Consider the following 26,156-nt stretch of genomic DNA (forward strand, 5'->3'; position numbering starts at 1 on the left):
CACGCTTTTACAGGGCAGTTTTTTGGCATTTTCCGACTAGTATTGTGATTATTCGCTCAAAACTGGCCGGAAAGTCAGGAACATTTCCACCAGGGTAGTCGCAGAAGTTTAACGTTAATTCAATACTTTTACTTTTAGTAACGCATTTTTATTTTCTTGACTTTGGCAAACATTTAATCCATAAATTTCATGTGATACAGTAAGATCGTTCTTTCTTAACTAAATAGAAAGTAATTATCAGATTGTAAAAATTAAATTTTGAAAATAAAAATCACACAAAAACTTGGTTGGCGAGCGAAGGAAGCAGGGGGGCGAAGCCCTACTAGTATTTACATGTATATAGAACGAATAGACTGTAAGTTATTGGTACAGCCTAAGTGAGGAAAAAATAAAGAGTGGAGATAAGTAAGAGAAAAATGGGGAGAAGATAAGCAAGTTTTGACGGCGATTGGAAAGGAAAACGTGTGTTCACAGACAAACTGTTCACCTACGTTTCCCCCGCCACCTCCTATGATTATGTTCAACTTGAAAACTTCTCCAAAAAAGAGTGTTTTAGATACTTAAGTACTGGGGAGTCAGGAACATAGAGCGTGGTTGGATGAGAGCTGAGAGCTTTCACAGTTATATTACTAACTAGCAATAGTCATTTCGCTCGCTGTACATTGTAAATAAGTACATTTAAAATAATTTTGTATGATTTAAATTTTCAATTATATAAAAGTTGACATTTTTAAAATATTGTAAATTTTATGTTATAACATTCTTCAAGGAAAAAGTGTAACGGCTGCTAGTGCAATTAATGTACGTTGTGCACATTACGACGTTTCTCCGGGACAGAATCAACATGCTGTATAATACTTCCTTTGTTACAGCTACTAAAGGCGCAGCATATAAAGATAAAAGAATCGGCTGCAGCATTTTGTAAGGGCAGCGCTGGAAATATGAGAATCGGCTGCAGCATTTTTTAAATGTAGCAATGTAAATGTGGAAATCAGCTGTAGCATTTTTGAAATACAACGCTGGAAGTATGAAAATCTACTGTAGGATTAAACTAACTTCAAGTAAAGTTAATCTTACTAGCACGTTCGCGTTGTGAGAGTCGGGCAGCACATTATGCTGGCTAACGCAGGAAGTATTCTTACATGTTTACTTTACTTACTTTCAAGTGATACATTACAGCGACACAATGTACGATAAATTAAGCTGGACAACAATCAAGTAAACATTTAATGGACTAGAGAACACGTAAATTTTTAAATTCGAATTATACGGTATTATACGGAGAAGTGCGCAATTGTACCAGTATTCACATAAATATACAGATTTGTACGTAGTCGATCGGAGGATGGTCGATCGGAAAAAACCAAGCTCGATCAGACCGAATGACCGAAGCGGACTGAAAGACGCTCGAGCGGACTTTAGATCGTAAACAAACCTCGATTGTGCCTCGAACAATAATAGAGAGCCTGCATGACGCAAAAGACAATCCGAGGCTTACAAGAGTCGACATGTGCGACGAATCTCTCTTCTCCCCCATTGGAAAAATTTAACGTTTATACATCGCAAATCACTGTACGGATTTTGTTTCCTGTTGCTCTAGCACACCGTATGATGTTGTGCATGAATCGTGTACATACATTTTCGTACCCTCCCCTAAGTTTTCGTACGTAGCCTACATTTCTGCATGTTCATGTACGTTTACGTACATTAACATGCATTCTGTTATATACATATTTTTTTCGTAATTGTGGATTTGTAATCGTACGGGATCATACTGAATCGTAACTAAAACATACGATTTTTATTTTCAGTGGGGTTCGATTGTTCCTTACGGCATAACCTACAAATGTCGAACCGAGCTCGAATGAAGTATGCGATAATTTTAATAGAGCTCCCTGGTGTCTCTGGGGGCATTAACATCAGCACCTGTCTGACTGCAATTCACTTCACTGCATATCTAGGGACCTTGCACAAACTATTAACAAAAATGAACATCCTCGGACATTCGAAGACAGGCGGACCTTCTCCAGACCTTTTATTATCATTATTAATATTATTACAATATTATTGTCTTTTTTCATGACAGTGTTGGAGTATTAAATACCTTACAGACTGTTTCTATCTGCATAAGTTTTTTTCCCCACTATACAAGCACCAAATGGAGAATAGATAACAACATAATTGATTTCAAAAAACAAATGTTTGCACCGGTCTTAAAAATGGTTTTGAAAGCACGTGATTTTACTGAAGCTGCTATTAATGGTTTCAAAACTTGCGGATTATACCCTTTCTGTACTGATGCAGTTAGCTATAACATTTTAAGTAATAAAAGTAAAATAAAAAGATTTTATTCATTTATTATTACCAGAAGAAATTTGGAAGGTATGTATTTCATACCTAAAAACCTGCAGAGGTAAATGGAATTACCTGTTCACAGTCTGGTTACAAAGAAGAAAAAAAAACATAAACAAAATTTAAAATTAGAACTTAAAACTACGACATATACATTTTACATTACTAAAATAATTTTGCATGTATTGCATACAGAAAATTTTTTTTAACAGTTGGATCTTATCCAATCTTTTATGAATCTCTTTTGAGAGTATTTATTAATATTGAATACTTTTTGTTAATTTTGAAGCGCATTATATACATTAATTGCTTTCATATAGCTGTTCTTATTGTTAATTGCTAATGAAAAATTGTTCATGGTAACTTGGGCTTATATCCAGTTATTACCTGTAGCTATAATAGCAGTATCATCTGCAAAAGAAATTATGTACTGGAGGGGGGGGACCTCCTTTAATATATTATTAATATACAGGATAAAAAGTAGCGGTCCTAATATCGTTCCTTGTGGGACTCCTGTGTTAAGTAAAGTTCTATCACTTTCATTACCGTCTATTTTGACTACTTGATATCTGTCATTTGGATAGCTGGAAAGGAGATCCAACGCTTAACCCCTGATTCCAATATAGTTTGGCCAGTAATATCTGTCAACAGTATCAAAAGTCTTCGCCAGGTCAAGGGAAGTTATTATCGTAGGCTTACTCTTATCAATATTATTATATAGTACATTGGTTAAGTAGTTCAGAGCATCCTTCGTACCGATCTTTCTCATGAAACTAAATTATTGCTTCGAGATTATATTGCTAATTTCTACAAAATCATGAATTCTATTATATATAATTCGCTCAAGAATTTTTGCAACATTGGATATGAGAGAGATAGGTCGATAATTCGTGATTTTGTATTTCTCGCCTGATTTATAAATCGGCACTACTTCGGCATTCTTTAGAGCATTAAGCCATATCGCTTTTTTAATACGCTTCTTGAAAATATGGGTCATAGAGCCTGCTATATGATTACATAGCAGTCTTAAAGTCTTTGCATTTATCTGATCAACTCCTCCATTTTTCAGTTTTAGTGTATTGAATATACTCATTATTTCTACCATACTGGTTGGCTTTAAGAAAATCGATATGGGGCTCAGGTCAGGCAGCTTAAATTCTGCATTTACAGATTTCACGATATTTGCACTTAGTTTTCTCCCAATTTCGCAAAAGAAAGTATTCATGATTTTTGCTATTTCGATTTTGTCTGTAATTTTCCCACCTGCAACTTTTATGTATATTATGGCACCATTAGATTTTTTAACTTTTTCGATTTTTGTATTTATTATTTCCTATAGTTTGTTTTGGTTGTTGGAATTTTTTAGCACAAGGTTTAATTCATATTTCATTTTAGCATCGGTAATTACCTTATCCAAGATTTTAACATAGGTTTTATAGTATATTTTAAGCTGATGATTCTGCGTCTCTAGTTGCTATAAATTATATAAAAACTCTGGTTGCACGCGTTTTTGACAATTCTACGCATAACTGGATCTCATTTAACAATTTATCTACACCCAAATTTGGATATGGTATCGACCTAATTTCATCCCAGTTTCTAGAATTAGCATTGTTTATTAGTTTTTTGTAGTTCAAGAAAACATGCGGTTCTTTAGTTAGTGTCTTCAGCTTATTTACTGCAATGATAATCAGGTAATGGTCCGTTAAATCATGCTTAAGCCTGTATGTGGCTGTATTAATGGTATGAGATTAAATGAAAATATTGTCGATACATGATCCTTTAGCTCTACCCCCATAGGTGCCTTTGTAATGCCAACAAAACCCGGAAAATATCCCTTATCAAGAAAATTCCATAGAAAATCTTGACTATATTGATCACAGTCTAGCAGATAAATATTAAAATCGCCTATCACTAAGTGATTCATTACATTTTTCTTATAAATTAAGTACTTATTAATATCTAGTATATACTCGGTTTTCGGTATCCCGTGTGACTTATACAAGACTGATATTTCAAGACCGCTTTTATCATTTAAAGTTATCCTATTTTTTTCCAATAATCAAGCTAAAAGCCTTTAATAAACAAAGTGATTATACAATAATTACAGAATAAAACAACATAAATTAGTTAATTCTACGGATATTGAACGTGGCCTCATAAGAGGAGCAATGTATAAGGCAGACTGAGGAGACGCTGGATACTCTCATAAAACAAATGTTTGTCCGCCTTGCGGCTTAACTGAAATTAAGCGTGAGAGTATCGTGTCAAGACTCAGGGATGGGTACTATAGGGGCTAAACAAAGCAATAGACAATCGAGGCCAGTCGGTGTTTGAAACCTGCTAGATTCGGAGCACAACGAATCTCACCGGGGAGGGCATTCCAGCATCTCCTGACCCTGCTTAACGAAGAGTAAAAGCAGTAGTTGCGATGAGAGTCGGTCTCCTCAATGGCTCTGGGGTTCCGTAGCGCATAAGACACGTGGCAGGGTATAAAGGCATTGTTCAGAGACTCACAGTTGAACAGCTTATGGGCAACCTTAAACGTTAGAGTACTGTCGTAAAAATGCAAAATCGAACGGATAGGATGGACATTCAAGTCCAGTTCTAAATCGCCATAATTGTGATCGGAGAAGAGCATGGGACGAAACAGTTTGAACGCTGCGTAGCGAAGAAATTTGTGCTGTATCGACTCCAGCCTCTTAATTTGACACCTCTTGTAAAGGGCCCAAATTTGTAAAAAGTATAAAATGTGAGGTAAAACAAGGAAATTGTACAAATAAAGTATAGACTCTATTTCGGAAAACTGATGTGTTGTGCGCTTTAAGAACCCAATTAAACTGGACGTTTTTAAACAAAGATAATCAATATGCGTGTCAAATGAGAGACCGGAGTCGAAGCAGACCCCAAGATGTCGAATCACCGAAGTTCTCTGCAACGAGGCTGAGCCCATGGTATAGTCGTGCCACAACCGACTCTGACGTCCACTGAAAGAGATGATAAAGCACTTCGTAAGATTTAGGTGGAGTCCGTTGCGTGTCGACCAGCCCACGAGCGCATCCAGGTCTTGTTGGATGCACTGAGCGTCAGCCTCTGAGCGAACTTCCGAGAACAGCTTAACATCGTCCGCATAGAAAAGCACCTTTACATACTTGTTCAGCAACAAGGTCGTTGATAAAGATGCAAAACAATAAGGGACCCAGATGAGAACCCTGGGGTACGCCAGAATTTACATGTACGGGGCTCGACAAGGTGCCTCCGACGCGAACAGAGAAGGATCGGTCCAAGAGATACGATGCTAGCCAGCACAGCATACTACCATTAATGTCCAAACGGGACAATTTGGACAAGAGGAGATTGTCGCTCACGGTGTCAAAGGCCTTGGAAAAGTCAGTATAGAAGGCGTCTACTTGATTAGACGATTCCAAGGCGTCCGACAAAAAATCATTAAAAATGAGCAGATTAGTCAGCGTTGACCTACCCGGAACAAAACCATGCTGCTCTCCAACTATGCTGGCGAGCAGAGAATCACCAAGGATAGTAGTAACTATCGCATTAAACAATTTCGAGAGTGCACCGACGATCGAGATCGGACGATAATTTCGAACGTCATGTATGTTGCCCTTCTTAAAAATGGGTAAAACGTGTGAAAAGCGCCATTGTTTAGGAAAAAGACCACGAGCCATTGAGGCGTTAAACATGTGCAAAATAGGCTTCTCCAGCTGGTTCCAACAACGTTTTAAAAAGTATGGAGAGAGGACATCGGGTCCTGCGTTCGTATTGTCCTTGAGCTCGCTTACAATACGTCGGACAAGCTCCGGATCTGTAACGACCTGCGGGCGATCGTCCTCCTCTGATAACAACCTGAAATTGGAGTAATTACAGCGATGTGCTGTTGGATCATGAATAGAGCCAAAGAATTTGGCGAACAAATCGGCCCTGTCGCGATCGGAGGAGGACGAAATGCCGTCGAGAACCACGCTGCTGGGGATACCCTCGTACTGTCTGAGTGATTTAACATAAGACCTAACATAACATAAGAAAGAAATCACGCAGATTTTTACTTAAATTACATTAAACCGACTCGTCATTTGATAATTAAATATCAATGACCTGTAGAATCGTATGAATTTTGTTATCGTGGGCTATAGAGCACTTTGATTTATTCTTTCTTGCAGACAAGTCATCATTTATTCTTTTGCATGCATTTACTGGCGCAGATAAATGATTTAATGGTGGAAAAGGATCCCGATATTCTCTAGAGGGAATGTAGTTTAGAGGAAACAAAATCGATGAATAAGGATAATACGGTTCATATGGGTAAGGAGGTGGATACGGATAAGTACGATTCCAATGAATATTTATCGGCGTTACTATGCTATGATCACCTACAAATAAATATTAGTCCATAATATCGCGTAAAGAATCAATAAATAATACATTCGCAAACAATCATGATAATAAAAAATTTATCTTTATAACACTGTCTGTTTATTAGTCTATAAATATTATATCTGTCTGTTAGAAAGACGCGAATTCTATTAAAATGGCAAGCATAGATTAATTTTGCTAGCTTAGTTATAGGTAAATAAAAGAAATTTAGATAGCTAGATAGCTAGATTTCTTTTTTTATTTACTACTCTATCACGTCACTTGAGAATAAAACCTTTGGTCATAAACATTAAAAAAAAAACAAAATATAAATAAAATAAATAGTTGGACGGTACAATATTTAACGGGTCACGGAAGTGTCGCAGAATCAATGTTCTGACCGACACTACATTCAATCTCGCACACGTATATGCGCCTACACATCACAGCCTTAAAAGATTTAAGCGAAAGGAGATCTCTCACGTCGCGCGGGAGAGAATTCCAAAAGCGTGCCCCAGGCTTTGAAAGAATATAGCCCCGTGTCGGTATGCGCGCTAGGTACCACTAGTTCTCGCGGATCCCTAGCTGAGGTTCTAGACTAGTTCCTGTCAAAAAGGGCAGCAAGATACAGTGGCTGTCCCATTACAACTGCTTTATAAAGCATCACCGCCGCAAAGAACTCCCTTCTTGCCTTCACTGGAGCCCAGCCTATCTTCCTTTTATAGGGGAGATGTGCTCGTCCCTTCTAACACCGCATATATACCTCACACATGAATTCTACAATCGCTGAAGTCGTGTGCTTTGTTGACCTAATACGTCAAGGTAGACAAGAGAGTAGTAATCCAGGTGCGGGGTGGTAAGAGCGCCCGCCAGCTGCCTACGCAGTTCCTCGGTGGTGCAGGATCTAAAGAATGGAAGTCCATAAAGAACTCTATTAACCTTTCGGCTAATCGCATCCACCTGCGGTTTCCATGTGATCTACGAATCCATTACAACACCGAGGTTGGTTACAGTGTCGGCAAAGGGTATGAAGACGCCATCCTCGATCTCAATGCCAGGCTACTTTAGACTTTGTACCTTGTTAATATTACTGTCCGACCCAAAAATAATAGCTTTAGTCTTCCCGATATTGAGGCGAAGCGCGTTCTCAGACGCCCAGACCGCCACTGCACGCGCCACAGCTGACAGACGGTCCACACCCCCGCTTAAGTCGTCCCTCGCCACCTGCATATAGGTTTGAAGGTCATGAGCATATAGCAAATGCTCGACACTATTCGATAATTCGCCCTTAGGGCTCTTAAAAGTAGCCAAAATGTCTCTGAGATCGTTGATGTAAAGACTAAAGAGAAGAGGACCCAGGACCGAGCCCTGTGGAACGCCAAGATTGGTAGTGAGCCAATCAGAATCGCCAACTGTTTTCGTAACCACTTGATAGTTACGCCCTGTAATGTATGACTTGATCCACAGAACTACAGATCTAGAGAAATCCATTCCTATTAGCTTTCGAAGAAGTTTAGAGAGCGAGATCATGTCGAACGCCTTACTGAAATCAAACATTAGGAGAATAATAAGCAGTTGTTTTTTGCTATTATACCCGCCCTAATGTCCTCTGACAGACTCAGTATTACGTGCACAAATAAAGCAAACATTTAAAAGTGAACCGTTTTATATATACCAAAATATAAGATTATGTTCTTCGTACATAAATCAATGACGCTTTATCGACGGCTGAGAGGAAGAACAACGTATCTCGGCGGCGGCTTCGCTGTCGCTTCAAGAACGTCGTATCATTTATTTTACAGTAAAGTATACATTGGCACATGTTATGCCTTTTAAAATCAAAATTAAAAAAAAAATCGGGTCTGAAATATGACGTGTTTAAAGCGACAGCCAAGATACGACCTTCTCGAAGCCGCCGCCGAGATACGACGTGCTCAAAGCCAACGCCGAGATACTTTGTTATTTTACTCAGCCGTCGCTATACACACTTAAACGAATATCACGCACAAATACAGCAAACATGAAAAATTGCCACGTGACGTTGGCACATTTTTATGTACGTAAAAGAAACGGAGATTGTCACATAACAGTAAGACATGTATTTCTAAATATCACTTTCAACAATATCTCGTTATGCAGCTTTACTTTATATCACAACACTTCCGAATAACCCTGATGATTGTCGTTAATGTTCATGCGACAAAATACAGCTCGGGTAAAATCGCCAAACTGGCTGATGCAACTACTCACCACCGCATCGATATTGTAGGACTCTCGGCGCACTCGGTCGTGTCGCGCCTCAAACGTTGGAAGACTGAGACTCCCAGTTCGGTAGTCGCAGTAGACCGAGACTCGTTGAGTCGGTCTAACGTTACAACTTCGGTACTCTAACCAATCAATATTGGAAGGACCACAACTCACTCACTCCGGGGGTCTCAGAAGCCAACAAATTGGTAGTTTCAAACTTCCAGATTTCTTTCGGTACAGTAACAGCAATATAAGCTGTAATGAGAATTCTAATTCGAGTAAGTATTTACAAGATATATGATATATGATTTTTAGTGTAAAATCGGATTTCATTAAATTTTTTTTTAACTTCTGTTTTAGCTAGTAATGAACTCCAGGCAACATCAAAGTTGCAAGCATATTCGCCTGCATTCACTAACAGAAAGAGAAAAAATCTCTAAATAATTCTACAGCTGTGGATGTGGTCGATGACCTGCTGAATGTGTTACAACAAAAAGAATTTGAAAAGAAGGAAAGGGAACCACAAACTTTGCTAAATAAAAGAGAAAGAAAAGAGCAAAGATATGAGAGAAAAATAAACAGCTATTATAAAGCAGTATAATGAAAATAAAAAGAAAAAAACTGCAAAGAAAAAAAGAGTTAAAGTCACAAATACAGAATTTGAAAAAATCTGTAAAATCAGATAATAGTAAGGGGAATGTCGCAGCTTTAACTGATCAGTTACAAACATCGAATGTTGAATTATCCTAGTTCCTAAAATCAAAGAAGAAAAAATTGATACCACTTATACACATAGTCACTCATGCGTTTTGATCTCATTTGGATCTCATTACTTTCAGAAACAAAATAATGAAATTGAATAGAGCTTATTTAATTTTATACCTACAATTCCTTTATTTATAACTGTTCTTATAAATTCACTAATCGCGTGATACTTAAAGTATTGTCTAAGTACTAGGGTCATCTTTGTCCAATTGCATGCATTAAATCCAAATTTTTTAATTAAATAAAGGCTAATATAAACAACTTTTTGCGTGTATTGATAGGAAATTGTCAAAGCTACACGCTGGTGTTAAAGATTTTTTTCATAATTTATTTATATTTACACGATTGATGATTTTCTAAAAAGTCTGTAAAATCTGTCCAGGTACTAGGCATTTTACCTTATTTGAACCTAAAAAGCGGAGTTAAAACTTTCAAAAATTTACAATGTTTTTAAAAATTTAATAAAAAAATTTTAAAATTTCTCTGCAAATTTTCTCATTTTTCCCGCAAATTTTTTATTTTTTCCTCAAAATGACAGCAACATTTGCTTTTGAAGATGTATATCGACTACTTCAAGATATATGTAATGTAAAGGAAATTTTTGCAAATAAAACATTACTTGTTACTGGTGACTTTAGACAAACGTTGCCAGTAGTTTGTCATGGTAGTCGTACAGAAATTATTGAAAATTGTATGAAGTACAGTTATTTATGGTCAAGTTTTAAACGTATGACACTAAATGAAAATCTTCGTGTGTATGACAATAATTTAATACAATGGCTGTTAAATGTAAGTGATAGTAATACTAAACTTATACGAAGGAGAAAATTAATTATTAGAAATTCCTAATGACATATCAACGAAAGAGGAAGACATTATCACCGAAACTTTTGGATATAAATTAGAAAATGGTGATAAGATATTACAGACTAAAGTTATTTTAGCTCCAGAAAACTCCACCACGCACTCTTCGCCGCGCATATTAGCGAGCTCGCACAGTTCAGCTCTCCCCTTACATATCAGCCGCACTTACATACACACTTACATATCACACACACACGCTGCAAGCGGCTATTAGGTTTTCTCGGTTCTTCCAGCGGGATTTCAGGCCCCTCGTCGCGCTAATATAGCGGTGCCTTTTCATGGCGCTTCAATTTTTTTGCGTCAATTAGACGACATGACTTTTTTAATGCGCGCAAAACGTTTGCAGGTAAACATTATTACTTTATGACACGCCGTGGCGTAAACCTCGATTTACCGCACGCTTGTGCAACAATGGACTCTCTAAATCACGGTTTACGCACGTTGTGTCATAAAATATGACGATACTATTATTCTTATTATATTTTCTTTATTCGTATTATATTTTGTCTATCCTAAATTTACTAGTTGATCAATGATTACTTCACCTAAGTTTTTTTACATCTCTGTCAATGTTGCGATTAAGTTGGAAAAATAACAAAATGGCGGCGATTTACGCATCGAAATAACTGAATCAAAAAACTATAAAAATTTATCAAAAAAGGCACAGTTAAATTTATCCTTGTAGATTACTGCTTTGCCCTCAACGAAGACGCATTTGAATTTGCGTCGAATACTATAAAGTACATTTGCAGTTCCGCTGCGAAGACTAGTAAATTTCTTTCTCTGGCAACGAAACTAATCAAAATTTTCCAAAATTCTACACCATCTTTTTAAGTATTCACTTCTATCAGCTGTTCCTGAGACAGCAACATTTTTTTTTAATTCTTTGCGGCTGAGTAGAAACCATGGCCATAATAACCTCAGTACATTCTAAAATTAAAGTCAGGGATTGGCAAGTAGAGCGTGCAAGGGGGAACACCCCCTAGTATCTATATATGTATTTATAATTAATATTCTTTCAGTATGTCTTATCTTAAATTTTGAATAATTAAACTTTTTAATTTACTTTTACTGATGGCTGATGAACATTTGAACTATGACTATATGTGTTGAATACACAGTTTTTTATTCAATCACTAAGTATATACTCATTTCTATTATTACTTACTACACATAACTTCAAATTGTATAAACGACTTTAAATCACTGTTCATCGACCATTTTACTCACTGTAATAAGATTTCGCCTAGTTAAGAATTTGTATCATCCTTAAGTATGTTTGTGTGTATATGTGGTTATGTCAGTGACTGAGTATGTGTTATCTAAGCTTTGAAGATAGGCAAGAGCCTTATGTAAAAAGGAAAGCGTTTCACTAATATTTTTCAGTTAGTTTCGCAACGCTTGTGTAATGTGATCCAAGTATTGTCGAAAAATTTATTTACAAGACTCTCTCAAGCTCTGCGTTACAAAAAAAATTTCTAACAAACTTTTCCTCGAAATATTTGTTGAAAATCAGGTTTAACATTTTTTGGCAAGGTATATTTAATTTTGTTGAAATAAATAGTTTAAAATTTTATTTTCGAAAATTTTTCAAAAATTTGTTGGCAACTTTAAAAATAATTTTATTAATTTTAACTAAAATAACTATTTGTTTATCTCCAAAACAATTAGATTTTTTCATGTGGCAAAGATCTGAAATGTACTAGTCTTTGCGGCAAATCTGAACCGTACTAGTCTTCGTAGCAAATCTGAACCGTATCACTCTTCGCAGGGACCGACGATCTATAATCTTTCATTCAGCTTTTCCAGGTATATTTATTTCAATTTGTAATTATTGTGCTACGGATTGTATTTCTTCAAACAAACTAGCAAACATTTTTTCTTGCAAATATTTTTATCAAGCTACTAAGTGGCAATGTACAGGACATCAGCTCAGATAAGCAAATGATAGTGACTAAAAAATGTAGTATCGGTTCAGGGGGCACACCACCTTTGAAATTAAAATCAAAATTTTTCATTAAAAATTTCTAAATACTTGTATAAATAAACCAATTTTTAAAAAATTTTTTTAGACATAATTACCTTTATTTTGATGGTTTCAGACCTTCTATATACCTCTATAATACCTACGTATAGTAGGGAGTTCATAATTCACTGACTGTAAGATTCCAAAGGAACGAATGGTCCAAATGAGCTCAAACTCCAAGATACTGTTTAAAAGTACATTAGTTATGGTATAAATGAGGGGATTTGGTTTAAATTTGTTCGAGAGAGAAAAAGAGAGAAAGAGATAGATATAGATAGAAAAATTACAAGTAAGAGAGAGAGAGAGAGAGAGAGAGAGAGAGAGAGAGAGAGAGAGAGAGAGAGAGAGAGAGAGATTTACTCGCCCGCTTGTGTGCAGCACGTGTTAAATAATTTAATTCATTAACCAGAAAAATACAAAAACTGTGTGTAATTATGTATGGAGTAAAAACAATTTTGATATTAACACTGCTATGTAAGATATTTTTGCTATGTAAGATAAGCTACGCCGGTTCTTGCACACTTGTGCTACTCTGACTTCCAACTTCCATCTTCCAATTGTTACACCTTCCAACAGTTCTAACTTCCAACTTTTCTGCCTTCCTACTGTTCTACTTTCCAACTGTTTTACTTTTAACTGTGCAGATCCTAACCACAGCAGCGTCGGACTGGACTATCCTGGCAACCACAGTTTTGTATATCATTAGATATGATTGCGAACATAGTACATTCCGATACTAGTGCGAGAATTCGAATTCAGTCATGTGACCGTTTGCGCATGAGCGAAGCGAATGCGAAAAGATCACAAAAGGTTGAAATCAGATTCTCGCATATGTATCGAATCGTATTTTTTTATACGGCGTGTGCGAAACTCGATTCAGTATACGCTTTTGCGACGTAGAGTGCACGTAACCAAGTTTTGCACATGTGTCAAATAATAATATCTTAAATAGTATATTTATAGCTTTGTTCTAACTTATTTAATTTAAAAAATTGGCTTTTAAAAAAAAACGTTAAATTTTGTTACTTACTAGTTCAATAGGTGTACAGAATTTTTTTTGTTTTATAACAGGGGCCAGTCCAATTAATGCAAGTTGAGCACGTTTCACAACATCTCTCTGCAATTAATTAAATATCATGTATTCAATAGCTGCACTCGCGCAAGTAAGCGATTTTAAGACTAGTTTTGTTTCACAGCCCATTGTCTTCTATAGCGAGACGAAGAAGCGAAATTTGCTAGTATTCTCTTAGGGCCGCGCTTACAGATTATAAGTCCAACTTTCACTCGCAAATGCCAGTTTTTTCGGAACCATCTGTCTGAGTAGATGAAATATTCTGGATGTCAAGTAAGGACAGGTAGACTTTTGTAGGTATTCCAAAACGACTTATCGGTTGACATTGTCCTTGAGTTTCAGATTCAAGGGCCTTGCTCTCTCTAGATGATTTCAACGCAGACAAAAGCGCTAGATACAACACGGTCCGTGACTCGGATTTGGGCCTTCAAGTTACTTTAGCGCATGAATTGCACTATAATCTAAGGGTATGATCGGTTTTTCTGAGATAATAATGGCTAAGGCATCACCAAGGTTATTTCTATGTATTTTTTCCTCCTGAAAACGAATTTCAAAAGTGAAATGCCCAAAAGTGGTCAGGTGATTTATTATTAACAATTTAACTGTAGATATTTTATAAAAATTATTATTTTGACCTAGAAATAATTTTCTTAGATTCTTCATATAATTCTAAATTGAACATTTTCTTACAAGATTTTTTTTTAAAAAGGTTTTGTTTTCACGTGAGAAAAGTATTAAGGGTCGGTCAAATCGCTATTATTTTAAATTCTATCCATTTATTACTCAAAAACTAAACATTTTTCGAGAAAACTTGTAAGAACATTTTCAACTTAGGATTATGTAAATAATCTAAAAAATTAATTTCCGGTTTAAAATATTAATTTGAAGAACATGTTGAGAAAAAACTACATAGAAATAACCTTGGTGATGCCCTAACGATTCAAGTCGGATAAAAACCGATCCTGCGCCTGGACTTACTCTTTTGAGTTCTTTTAAAAAAGAGTCCGTACAAAGCGACAGTTGCGAAACTTACACAAAAAGAAAATAACCCGTTAAGGAGACGGATACGCGTTAAAATGTAAATAATGTTACATCGGAATTAGTCTTTGGTGAAACTAAAACCTATGTCTTTAATTTACAGCTTCTCTACTGAGAGAAACGTAAGAGTTAGTTACTCCTTTTTACCCTCGCGTTGCCGCAAATAGATAGGGATGAACTTGTCGTTCGAAAGAGGTGTGAACCGGGAAATTTTTAATAAAGAAAAGAGAGTATGTAATTTTTTTATAAAAATGCAACGAAAGGTATAGTTTTTATTCGAAAGGGAAACAAATAATTCCCGGTTTTAGAATTTTATTCAGCCCTGTGATAAACAGGATACGAATATCGTGATCGGCAGAGTGAATATAAACTCTATAAAATTTGTTAAGTACGCAACACTAGAAATTAGAGCTTTTACTGTTAACTGGTATTTGACTCTACTTTTAGCGGCGAGTAATGATTCTCGTGGTAGATGCAAAGAAGTGACAGTACTGATAGAAGTAATAATAAAAATATCAACTTATTTTTTTGATGGTGCTGTAGACTGGCTGCTGAAGAACTCACTCAGAGTTTTGGACGATGGTGTTGATTATCGGGAAAAGTAGATACTTCGGAAACGTGTCAGTTTTTAGGGAAATACGTAAGAAATAACTAACACGGAAATGTAAGTAACTGAATTTCGTTTATTTCAATGAAATCAGTAGTAAATTAAAAATACAAAACTTTTAAATAGCAGACTGAGTGCTCAAAAAAAATTCAGACTAAGCGCGTACAAAGAGGTAAATGTTAAAATTGAAGAGAGCGGACCAAGCGCAAAGACTTAGAATTCGTGTGTGCGGACAAAGCGCAGAAAAATTTGTAAGTGTTGGTGCGGACTGAGCGCAGAAAAATTTGTAAGTGTTGGTGCGGACTGAGCGCAGAAAAATTTGTAAGTGTTGGTGCGGACTGAGCGCGAAAGAACAGCTTCCAAACTGACTGAGCACTGGGACCGGAGTGATTTCGAGTTGCGACTCAAGGATACTCGTAACCTTTGGCCCATTCCTCGATTTCCCTCTTCGAAAGATTTTCGGAGGATTTTCCAATAGGACAATAGAACGAGAGTTTTCCTGAGTTCTCCTCCTACGCTTGGGTCCGGAGTCCCCCTACTCTAGCCAGATTTTGAAAGGAGAGGGCGAGATAAGTTCCCTATCCCCGAGACAGATGGCGACGCTTGTACAATTTACAAAGATAAAAATGAAAATTTACAAGAGATTGTTAAAATTGTTTTACAATTCCATTTGGTACTATTGGCTAATATGATTAAAATGTGATTATGCAAAAAATAAAGTTAAATTTATAATAGATTTTTATAATAAAATTATAAATATTGTAAAAGGTGATATTTATTTTAGATTTAATTAGTTAATAAAAATATTGTTTTAAACAGTATCTTATAAATATTGCTCTACTTATTATAACATTCTTAAGTTTAAGTTTTGTTCCATATAATTTATTTCCAATAATTCAAATTTATTTTTCCGGAAAGAAGCCATGTTAGCCTATGCGCCGTCTAATCCGCATTTCCCTTCTTTTGTTCTTAATAATATTCTTATTGTTCTTAATAACTACGGTTGAAATTTACAAAGGCTTGTACGCAACTTATTTATAACTTAGAGGTGGTTTACAGTAATAGTTATAGACAGATAGTTGCAATTAACTTAAAGATTAATAAGGTAAAATGCCCAATACTTGGACCTAATGAAAATCTGGACCTATAGTTGGACACTCGAATATTTGCTATTGTAATAAAATAAAAAAACGTAACTTCAAAAACTAAACTGGATCAGCATTGTAAACAGCATTACTGATAATATACTAATAAATACTGCGTCCAAGTACTGGTTTAACCGTGTCAAATGGTGTCCAACTATGCCGTGTTTTTATGCCACTCTTCAAAATTTATTTTTATTATAAAAACTGATTGCTTGGGGTACAATTTTTTTTTAATTGAAAGTTAATTGTGTCGGCTAAACGTTGGTGTTGAAGGATTTTGATACTTTGCAATTTATTCGTGTGAAATAGATGAGCTTCTAAAATTTTTTCAAAATCTGTCCATGTACTGGGCATTCTACCTTAGTAACATTTTAAATTATACAATTTCTGGGATATATTAGATGATTTTGGCATACCTTTCGATTTTGCTTTTATTATTTCAGTAATATTTTGTTTATAAAGTTGTCATGATTAAATGTGTATGATAGTTTATAATCTATTATGTAGTGTTTTGCCTATTGTAGAATATAATCCTTATATATTGCAATATAAGAAATCATAATTAACGTTAGATTTTATTTAAATAATAATTATGGATTATATACCGTACTTGGCACACTTTAGTATTTTGTAAAAATCCAAAATTTTGTAATGATACGCCTTTGGTGCAGAATTTCCGAATTAATTACTAACTATAAGGGTCACCTCACTCCTTACGTCGCTCCGTTAATTAGGTACATATATTTATAGCTCTGAAGAAAATTAAAAAGTAATAATATTATACTATATATATAAAAAATTAAAAGGTTACGCTATTAAAAATTTCAATGAATTTTCAATAACAAAATTGGATGCCATGTTCGATTTCGATTTCGATAAATCAGCAATTATGGAGAATGATTTAGGTAGCATGAGTAAAATATGTGAATTCTGTAATGCTAAACATTTCCAATATGAAATATTATGTGGTAAGAAGTTTTCTAATTGTTGCAATAGAGGAAGCGTATTATCTGACAATATCACTTATCCTTAACGTTTAAAAGAATTAGTTTCTGAAAGTACTGACGAAAGTAAACACTTTTAAAATAATATTAGATAATATAATAGTACACTTGCCTTCGCAAGTTTTGGAGCTAGATTTGACGCTTTTTTCGGGAAAGGCCTTCAAGTTATTTGAATAAGTAGTCAAATTTTCGACAATATTTATACCTTACATCCAGACGAAAACGAAGCCAGAAGACATGGGCAACTATACATCATTGATAATGAAGTCGCCTCGCAATCACGATTACAAACTAAATTGTCATGTTCTTTAATACCATTAAAGGAATCAGATAATTTTTTTCGACAAATAAACATGTACACTAAATCATACAAAATGACGAACGAAGTTTAAATGGAAGAACAAAATTGTTTAATGTCATATCCACTTATGTATCCTAATGGAGGTTTTTGATGGATGCCCAATATGAAAAATAATAGTAACAAAAACAATATTTCAATGCTACAATTTTTCTGTCATAAATTCAGCATTAGGAACGATTTTAATCCTTACTTTAATTTCGGAAACTTAAGTCAACATTACATTGCTGATGCTTGGGTAAAAGTTGAAGGTTCACGATTATTTTTTTCAAATAAAAATCAACATCAATCAAGAACAGATTTATACAAAGGTGTCATGCATACATATATACATCACATACAAGCATGCGCGCACGCACACACACACACGTGCGCACACATAATTGCGCGCATACACATACATATTACCACATAATAAAATACGGACAAGGATTTGATTTATTTATAGTCATATAGCGATGAGCATCGATGAATTTCTGGTGATAGCGAGCGGACGTTAGCCACTGTGTGCAGCGCTATCATCATTGCTATGTCAGAACATGTCAGCGATAAACTCAAACATTCAAATGAGTGTTCAAATGGAAATAAAAAGTATATCACTTGAGATGAATTTAACATTGAATATTGTTTCATTATAGTAAAAAAAGTGCATGCACGAGATCAGATCTGTACGTACATTAGTTTCTGAATAATAGTAACCAGAACATTTGAAAACCAGACATCGTAATAAGAATTTCTTCTGGCTTTTGAAAGTGAAAATTCTTATTATTGCATTGGGAAAAGAGGCAAAAATATTATAACTTTCTACCTGTAAAAATACACTAGAAAACAAAGATACAACTGGCTAGAGTTAGTAGATCCTCTGAAACAACTCTAACATGAAATTTGGTTCCAGGTGGTAAAAGTGGTAAAAGTTATTCACATAATGTGGTGATTGAATATTTAATTTCAATGAATGGTCCGTTCATTACAATGGCCTGGACTGGCATTGCTGCTAATTTATTAATTAATGGAAAAACTGTCCATAGAAATTTCAGATGATATATGTAAAGATGACCTTTCTTTTGGAGGGAAAGTTATTGTAACATCTTTAGACAAACACTGTCTACAGTGCGGCATGGATACAGAACAAGAATCCTTGAAACATGTGTAAAAAGGACTTTTTTGTGGTGAAAATTTTCAAGACTATCATTAAGTGAGAATTAACGATTACAAAGTCCAGATAATGAATTTAAGAATTGGTTACTAGCAATAGGTGAAAATAAAAATATGACTAAATATAAATTACAAAGTAATCTATGAGAAATAACCAAACAATTTATTTGTGAAAACGATTTGATGACAGAAATTTTTGAACATAAAATTGATACCAACGATTTGACATTAAAAATAAAGTGATATTGACATTTTTAAATTCTAATGTACTAAAAGTAATGACAGTATAGTTAAAATGATAGATGGAGACTACTATATATACTATAGTGATGATTGAATCCAAAGTGATTCAAATGACAAATTGACAGACACAATACCTACAGAATTTTTTAATTCATTGATACCTACTGGATTGCCACCACATAAATTGATATTAAAAGAAGATACAATAATTAATTGTTTTAGAAATTTAGACATTGACGGTAGTCTTCGCACGGGTAAAAGATTGTTAATTAAAGATATGAAACAATACGTTCTTACAACAGAAATTATTCCTGGAAAATATTCTAGTAAACAAGTATTATTGCCTCGTATGAATTATAGCTTCATTACTAAAAAAAATACCAATTGGTATGGTTAGAATGCAATTTCCAATAAGATGTAGCTTCGCAATGACAATAAATAAATCTTAAGGCCAATCGTTTGACAAAGTTGGTTTATATTTATCCACTCCAGTATTTAGTCACGGTCAGTTATATGTTGCATTAGCAAGAAAAACATTAAAAGAGAATTTAAAAAGTTTTTAAATGATGAATCTAAACACAAAAATAATAGAAATATTACAAATAACTAATGGGAAAAATAGTACATAACGATACTAGCGGCATAAGGCGTACTTTAGGCGTACTCGCTACGCTCGGGCGCTTATAAACGCTGAGCCATGAAGAACGACTTATGACATGTGTATCTTACATTATTTTATAGCACTGTCTAGCATAAATTCGCTGTGACGCCTATCTGTGTCATTAGTAGTCCTTTCTTTGCACCGTTTGCACTTTTTTACTATAAAGAGGTAAGATTTAATTGTATTGAGGTGGTCGGAGTCCAGATCAAACATTAAAATTTTCAAATTTTAAGGTTTAAAATACAAATAAGGTAGCCTTAATATATATATATATATATATATATATATATATATATATATATATATATATATATATATATATATGGCATAAAAGTATTTGTAATCAAAAATCAGAAAATGAAGGAATCGCGCTGAATTTTTTGTGGGGATAAGGTACAACATGTAGAATACACACACACACACATACACACACAGATACACACACACACACACATATATATTTTTTTTTCATTGGCGGAGGGGTAAAAATGCCTTTACGCACGAAGTGTGGGACTCGCCGGTGCTGCACCATACAACATAGGAATACCCACTAAAAACCCCCTGCCAGATCGCACCGGCAGGGTTCCTCCATACGACTGTTACTCCCCCACCCCCCCGGGAGCTACGGTAAAGCTTTACTTCGGGGGGGTGGGGTAGTCATGCTTCGTCTGGGCCGTCACACTTTATGTCTGGCTGGTGTTATTGCCGACGTTTCCTCTTCTTTCTTCTTCTCTTCTGATGAGATTCAGCCGCTCGATGATGTCAGTGGCGAGGGTGACCACGGCATCCCACCCACTCTGCGACTCGAGCAAGCACGCCCCTAGGCCCTCGGGTGTTAAAGGGCCGCTCCAATACTCCAGGAATCTTGGGCAATGGAATACGACGTGCTCCACGTCTTCGTCTACTCCAGGGCATATTGGGCACTCCGCGCTCCTGTACACTTTAATACGATACAGGTAGCTGCGGAAGCATCCGTGTCCGGTTAGCACCTGGGTGAGATGGAACGTGACGAAGCCGTGTTTCCTGCTCGACCACCTGCTGATATCCGGGATGATGCGGTGGGTCCAGCGACCCTCGCTGGCTGACTCCCACCGTTGCTGCCACTGCCGATATGTGTTGACGGCCCATCTTGAGCCCAAGTTGTCCTGTTCTTCTCGTTCTGTACGCGACGCTTCACGATATTTTTCAGCTCTCTCGGATGCTAGGAGGTCGATGGGAGGTAGACCAGCGACTGCCGAGAGAGCGGCATCCGACACGGTGCGGTAGGCTCGGGCCACCCTGCAGGCCCGCCGACAGGGAGCTCCAAAGCTCGCATTCCTCATCAATCGATCAGCCCAGATTGGGGCTCCGTATAAAATGACGGAGCTCACCACCGATGCGAGGAGGTACCTTCGAGGCTGTTTTGGTCTCCCGATATTGCGCATGATGCAAGCGAGCGCACGAGCTACCTTTGTTGATTGGATCGATGAAGGTCAGGTCAACTATGGACGACTTGCTACCCTTAGCGTAGGTAGGAGTTGTCCCTCTGTTAGCGATCTCCAGCTCCAGTGTGGAAAAGGCTTCGAGGAGTGTGCGTCCGCGAACAGTGGTCTTCGCGCTGCCCCATTCCGTCGCCCAGGCGTTGAAGTCCCCACGATTACACCAGGCAACCGGGAGGATTGGGCGCTGGTGACGATGGAGTCCAGGGACCTCGTGAAATCCTCGATGGTGTCCCCGGGCGGAAGATAGCAGCTGTAAATGCGTACCCCGGCTACCTCCACCCAGGTAAAGTTGGGGAGGGGGGCGGCCATCTTGCGGGATATGTGGAGGCTTCCACATACCCAGATGACCGCTTTGCTGGTACTGTCCCTCACCCAGCTTGGGTCCTCGAGATCCCTATACTCCTCGCTGATAATGACGATGTCTGCCTTCTCCTCCCTGACCAACTGAGGCAGGAGGTCCTGGGCTATCCTGCAGTGGTTCAGGTTGATCTGGAGTACCTTAGTCATTTCTAATAGGTACTCCCGCCTCCTGCGGGGTCTTCACTATCCGCAGTCCACTACTTTATGGCCCTCTCGGCCGCACCGATAGCATTGTGCCGACCGGTCGACTGCGCTTTTGCAGTCACTCGCGATGTGTCCAGCTTCGTGACACCTGTAACACTGCGAGAAGGATCCTCGAACTCTGCAGTTGACCCATCCGATCCTTATTTTCCCGTTTTGTAGCAGCTTTTTAGCAGCTGCTGCCGGGAGTTGGATGATCGCCGCTAGAGTGCCGCTATAGGACCCTCTGATTTTAATGCTGTCAGGGGGCACCACATTTGGCCCGATCTTTGCCGCAATCGCCGCGACTACCTCCAGTGCTGTCGTCGACTCGTCTATGTCCTTGATAGTAATGGACTCTTGGTGAGTCAGCAGCCAGACCTCTGCTGACCCGCTCAGGGTGGACAAGACCACTGTCTTCAGGTCTGCTGTTTGCGTACCCGGTCGCTTCAGTTCGTGGAGAAGCTCCCCAGCCCTGGTGCGCCTGATACGGGTGACCCGATCTCCTAGGGTTTTAAGCTCCGGTGCGGACTTGACCTTCCGGAGGATGTCAGCGTAGGAGGAGCCCTCGCTTGATGCCTTGATTTTGATGGCTTCTGGGCGCAGGGGTCTCACTCCGGCCTTAGACTCTGACGTGCCTTTGGCCGGTTTGCTGGTACCTCTCTGCTGTTATTGTTGCTGCTGCGGCTGTCTGCCCTCTGTCGTCTTCTTGCCCTTCTTTACTAAGGTGGCCCAGTCAGGGTCTTTTGACTGGCCTTGTGTGTCACCTTCCGCCTTCCTCTTTTTCGCCGCCGGTGGTAGTGGCGGCGATGGCAGCTCATGCTCCCCGGTGTTCTGGCTGAAGGTGGGGGAGGTTTGCCATCCCCCATCCTTCCTCTTGACCGTCGGTGTTGCCAAGGCTGGGCTAAGATGGCGCAGTTTGGCATACTCGCCAAGCGCCTTGCTAGTAGCCCTAGCCAGCATCTTAATCTCCTTGTGCACATTGCTCCTTGGCCGAACAAAGTCCACAAGGGACTTAATCCGTTCGCTGAGGAGGGTAAAGGCTTTGTCAGCCTCCTCCTCGCGGTCCTCCTTCTTTGCTCTACTGTCACTTGTAGCATTGGATGACGCAGGGGCCGAGTGACCAACCTCTGCAGCATTGCGGTCGCCGGATGACGACGCCTGGGAGCCCGCTTGCTCACTCCCTGTAGGCGCCGGTACTGGGGTATCCCTCCCCTGCACCGTAATGGTATTCTCCTTCACTACCCTTTCCATATTTGGTTTATTTTCGGGGTTCCTTCCCCTAGCCGCTTTTTTTGTCCACCTCGTGTATTTTATTTCCACGATACCCTCCACTAGTGGCGAGCGTTCCCCTATCCGCAACCTGGAGAGGCGCCAGATGGGAGAACACAGCAAAACTTCGCACTAGATGTGTGTGTTCTACATGTTGTACCTTATTCGCAACACATATATATATATATATATATATATATATATATACACACACACACACACACACACACACACACACACACACAGTTTGGGAAAAAATTAAAATATTTATCTTCGATTTCATAGAGAACCACCCATACATATATCATGTGTATACATATATATGTCATAGTATAGGTTAAAAATATAAAAACCAATACATTCGTTCCTATAATTTTGTTTTGAATTGTTTTCCAATAGCTTCCAATAGTTTTCAATATTAACGAGACTCATTATTTTCTTAATACGACTGATTTAAATCATTCTTTTTAATTATTTAATTATGGTTTCAGGAGCAAATATTAACGCACAGACTGAAGAAACTCAAGAAACAGCTCTTACTTTAGCCTGCTGTGGAGGATTTCTTGAAGTCGCAGATTTTCTAATTAAAGCAGGAGCTGATATTGAGTTAGGTGCTTCAACCCCTTTAATGGAAGCAGCTCAAGAAGGTCACCTTGATTTAGTTCGCTATTTATTAGAAACAAATGCTAATGTGCATGCTCAAACGCAGACAGGTGATACAGCTCTAACATACGCTTGTGAAAATGGACATACAGATGTCGCAGATCTTTTATTACAATTCGGTGCAGATTTAGTAAGTAGTATTGTAAAATCATTAATATTAAATTTTATTAAAATTGACGAATTCTTGACTAATTTTTTTTATTTCAAGTCTATTAAGTTTCATGTTTTATTTACATTTTGTCTAATTATTATGTATCATATAATTATATCTTATAGTTCTTTTAGTAAAATTACATTAATACATTTTTTTATAACACGTGCATAAAAAAGACCATTTTCGGCGCCTATAAAGTAGACCGAAAATAGGATTTTCCGAGCGTCAAACAAAATGTAGAGCAAGAGTCCCTGATCATAATACATGTATAAATTAATCCATTTTCGCTCCCTATTAGGTAGAACGAGCCTACAATAATTTGAGAATCGGAAATCAAGAAGAGCCCCTAGAGCCGAAAACGACTCGGATGATGTTTGAGCACTTGTGTCCGTCTCGTGCGCCTACGGCGCCTTCGACTACCACTCGTGCTCAAACATCTTCCTCGCTTGGAAAAGCCCATTTTCGCCCCTTGTTGTACAATGTAATATTTTTGAGAGCGATCTAGGCGTCTACTATGAAAAACAAGCGGTAGCAAAAACGCTCTTTTTATGGCCCAGCAATCGATCCTCTTCATAGGCGAACGTATTCTTCTGAACTGTAGAAAAATTAATCCGGAGATCTGGCGAAAAATGGCGCAGCGGAACGTTCGTAGCACGCGTACTTACTACTGACTTCGCACTAATTTTGTACACAAACGACTGCACCTAGCAGGTTACCACTACAGACATTTTTGTAGAGCATTTTATGAGAAATAACTTTTGTCTAAGCCTTTTTTCACTTAGACTTGATCCGACCAAGTTACACACAAAAAAATAAAAAACTGAAAACTTCCTTCATCCTCAAATGCTCGTATCTTTTTATTTATAACTTTTAAAGATTGGTAATGTAGAAATTCGTCAGCGATAAATTTTACATTAGAATCAACTTAGGTTAAATTATTTTTCTTAAAATTCCAAAGTATAACACCTTTTTGAGTTTTTGGCTAGCAGCGCCCTCCTTTTTTACTTTTTGGTAGAGGTTTTCTACCGCTGGTTTTTCAGTGTACACTTCTTATTTAAGGCGTTTTATTAGTAAAAACTAAACTAAATGTTCAGTTAATCAATATTTAGCTAACATCTTTTACACATGTTTATCACAAACATTAGGTAACACTTCAACTAACGGAAAAGGCTTTGATTTTAACCCCCTTTTCTTGAGAAACATCGTACTATTTCGGGACTTGCCCTGTATCGTAGGGGAAAATCATTATGCAAGAAAATCTATGACGTAGTATCTTGAGAGTTGTTCCTAATTGATCATTATATAATTCAACTTTGAGTTAAGTAAGCCCTTTATTGACCAAAAAAAAATTTGTTGCTTCATTATGATTAAATATTATAAATTTGACTTTGCTTGATTGATCTCAGTTCTTTTTTATCTGTTATTTCGTTGCGGAATATATCAAACTCGCTTAACCTTTTACTTTCTAAAAAGTTAATTTTTTTAGAGATTCCAGTCCTTTTTAGTAAGTTTTTTTTTTGAGTATTTCATATTTCTTCTAAAAATAAAATATAAGCATCTTTTGTACCTTTTGACCATGGCTTTTTTGTGACATTTTTATCACTATTTAATGAAATCACTGATCGTTCTGATACACTACCCTCGAATGATTTCTACACCTAGACACCAAAAACCACGGAGCGCACCACCTAGACCTCGTCATCGACCCCCCTGTAACGTAGACACTGCCCTCGAATTATGTTTACACCTAGACACAAAAAACCACGAAGCGCACCACCTAGACCTCGTCATCGGTCACCCCGTACACCTAGACACCCCCTTCGAATTATTTCTACACCTAGACACTAAAAACTACATGTGAGCGAGCATGCAGAAAACCGATGAGAAAGTAATATCCATCTGTATATAGCTGTGCGGCCAACTTCACGGTCCTAACACTTTTTGCGGCTAACTTAACGGTCCTAACATTTTTTGATTTGGTTCGAGCATTTTGTGAATGACACACTCGTGTATTATATCAAAGGTAGCTGTTTTTATCAATATTTTTGTTGAAAATCATAATTTGGCATAATAAAACATGATATAAATCAAAATATACAGACAACAAAGAAACGCATTTCTTTCTTTGTAATAAAAAA

General features: G+C 37.2%; 1 protein-coding gene across 7 annotated transcripts in view; it reads left to right on the forward strand.

Moving 5' to 3' along the window:
* Positions 1 to 26,156, forward strand: part of LOC100119221 (multiple ankyrin repeats single KH domain) — a 490,846-nt gene that overhangs the window by 95,768 nt on the left and 368,922 nt on the right. For all 7 annotated transcript variants that reach the window (XM_031930209.2, XM_031930213.2, XM_031930215.2 and 4 more), the window contains one exon: positions 23,693 to 23,994. In XM_031930209.2, coding sequence (XP_031786069.1) covers positions 23,693 to 23,994 — 302 coding nt within the window. The remainder of the gene's footprint in view (positions 1 to 23,692; positions 23,995 to 26,156) is intronic.

The sequence above is a fragment of the Nasonia vitripennis genome, assembly GCF_009193385.2.
Source record: "Nasonia vitripennis strain AsymCx chromosome 4 unlocalized genomic scaffold, Nvit_psr_1.1 chr4_random0010, whole genome shotgun sequence".
In the NCBI taxonomy this organism is placed as follows: Eukaryota; Metazoa; Arthropoda; class Insecta; order Hymenoptera; family Pteromalidae; genus Nasonia; species Nasonia vitripennis.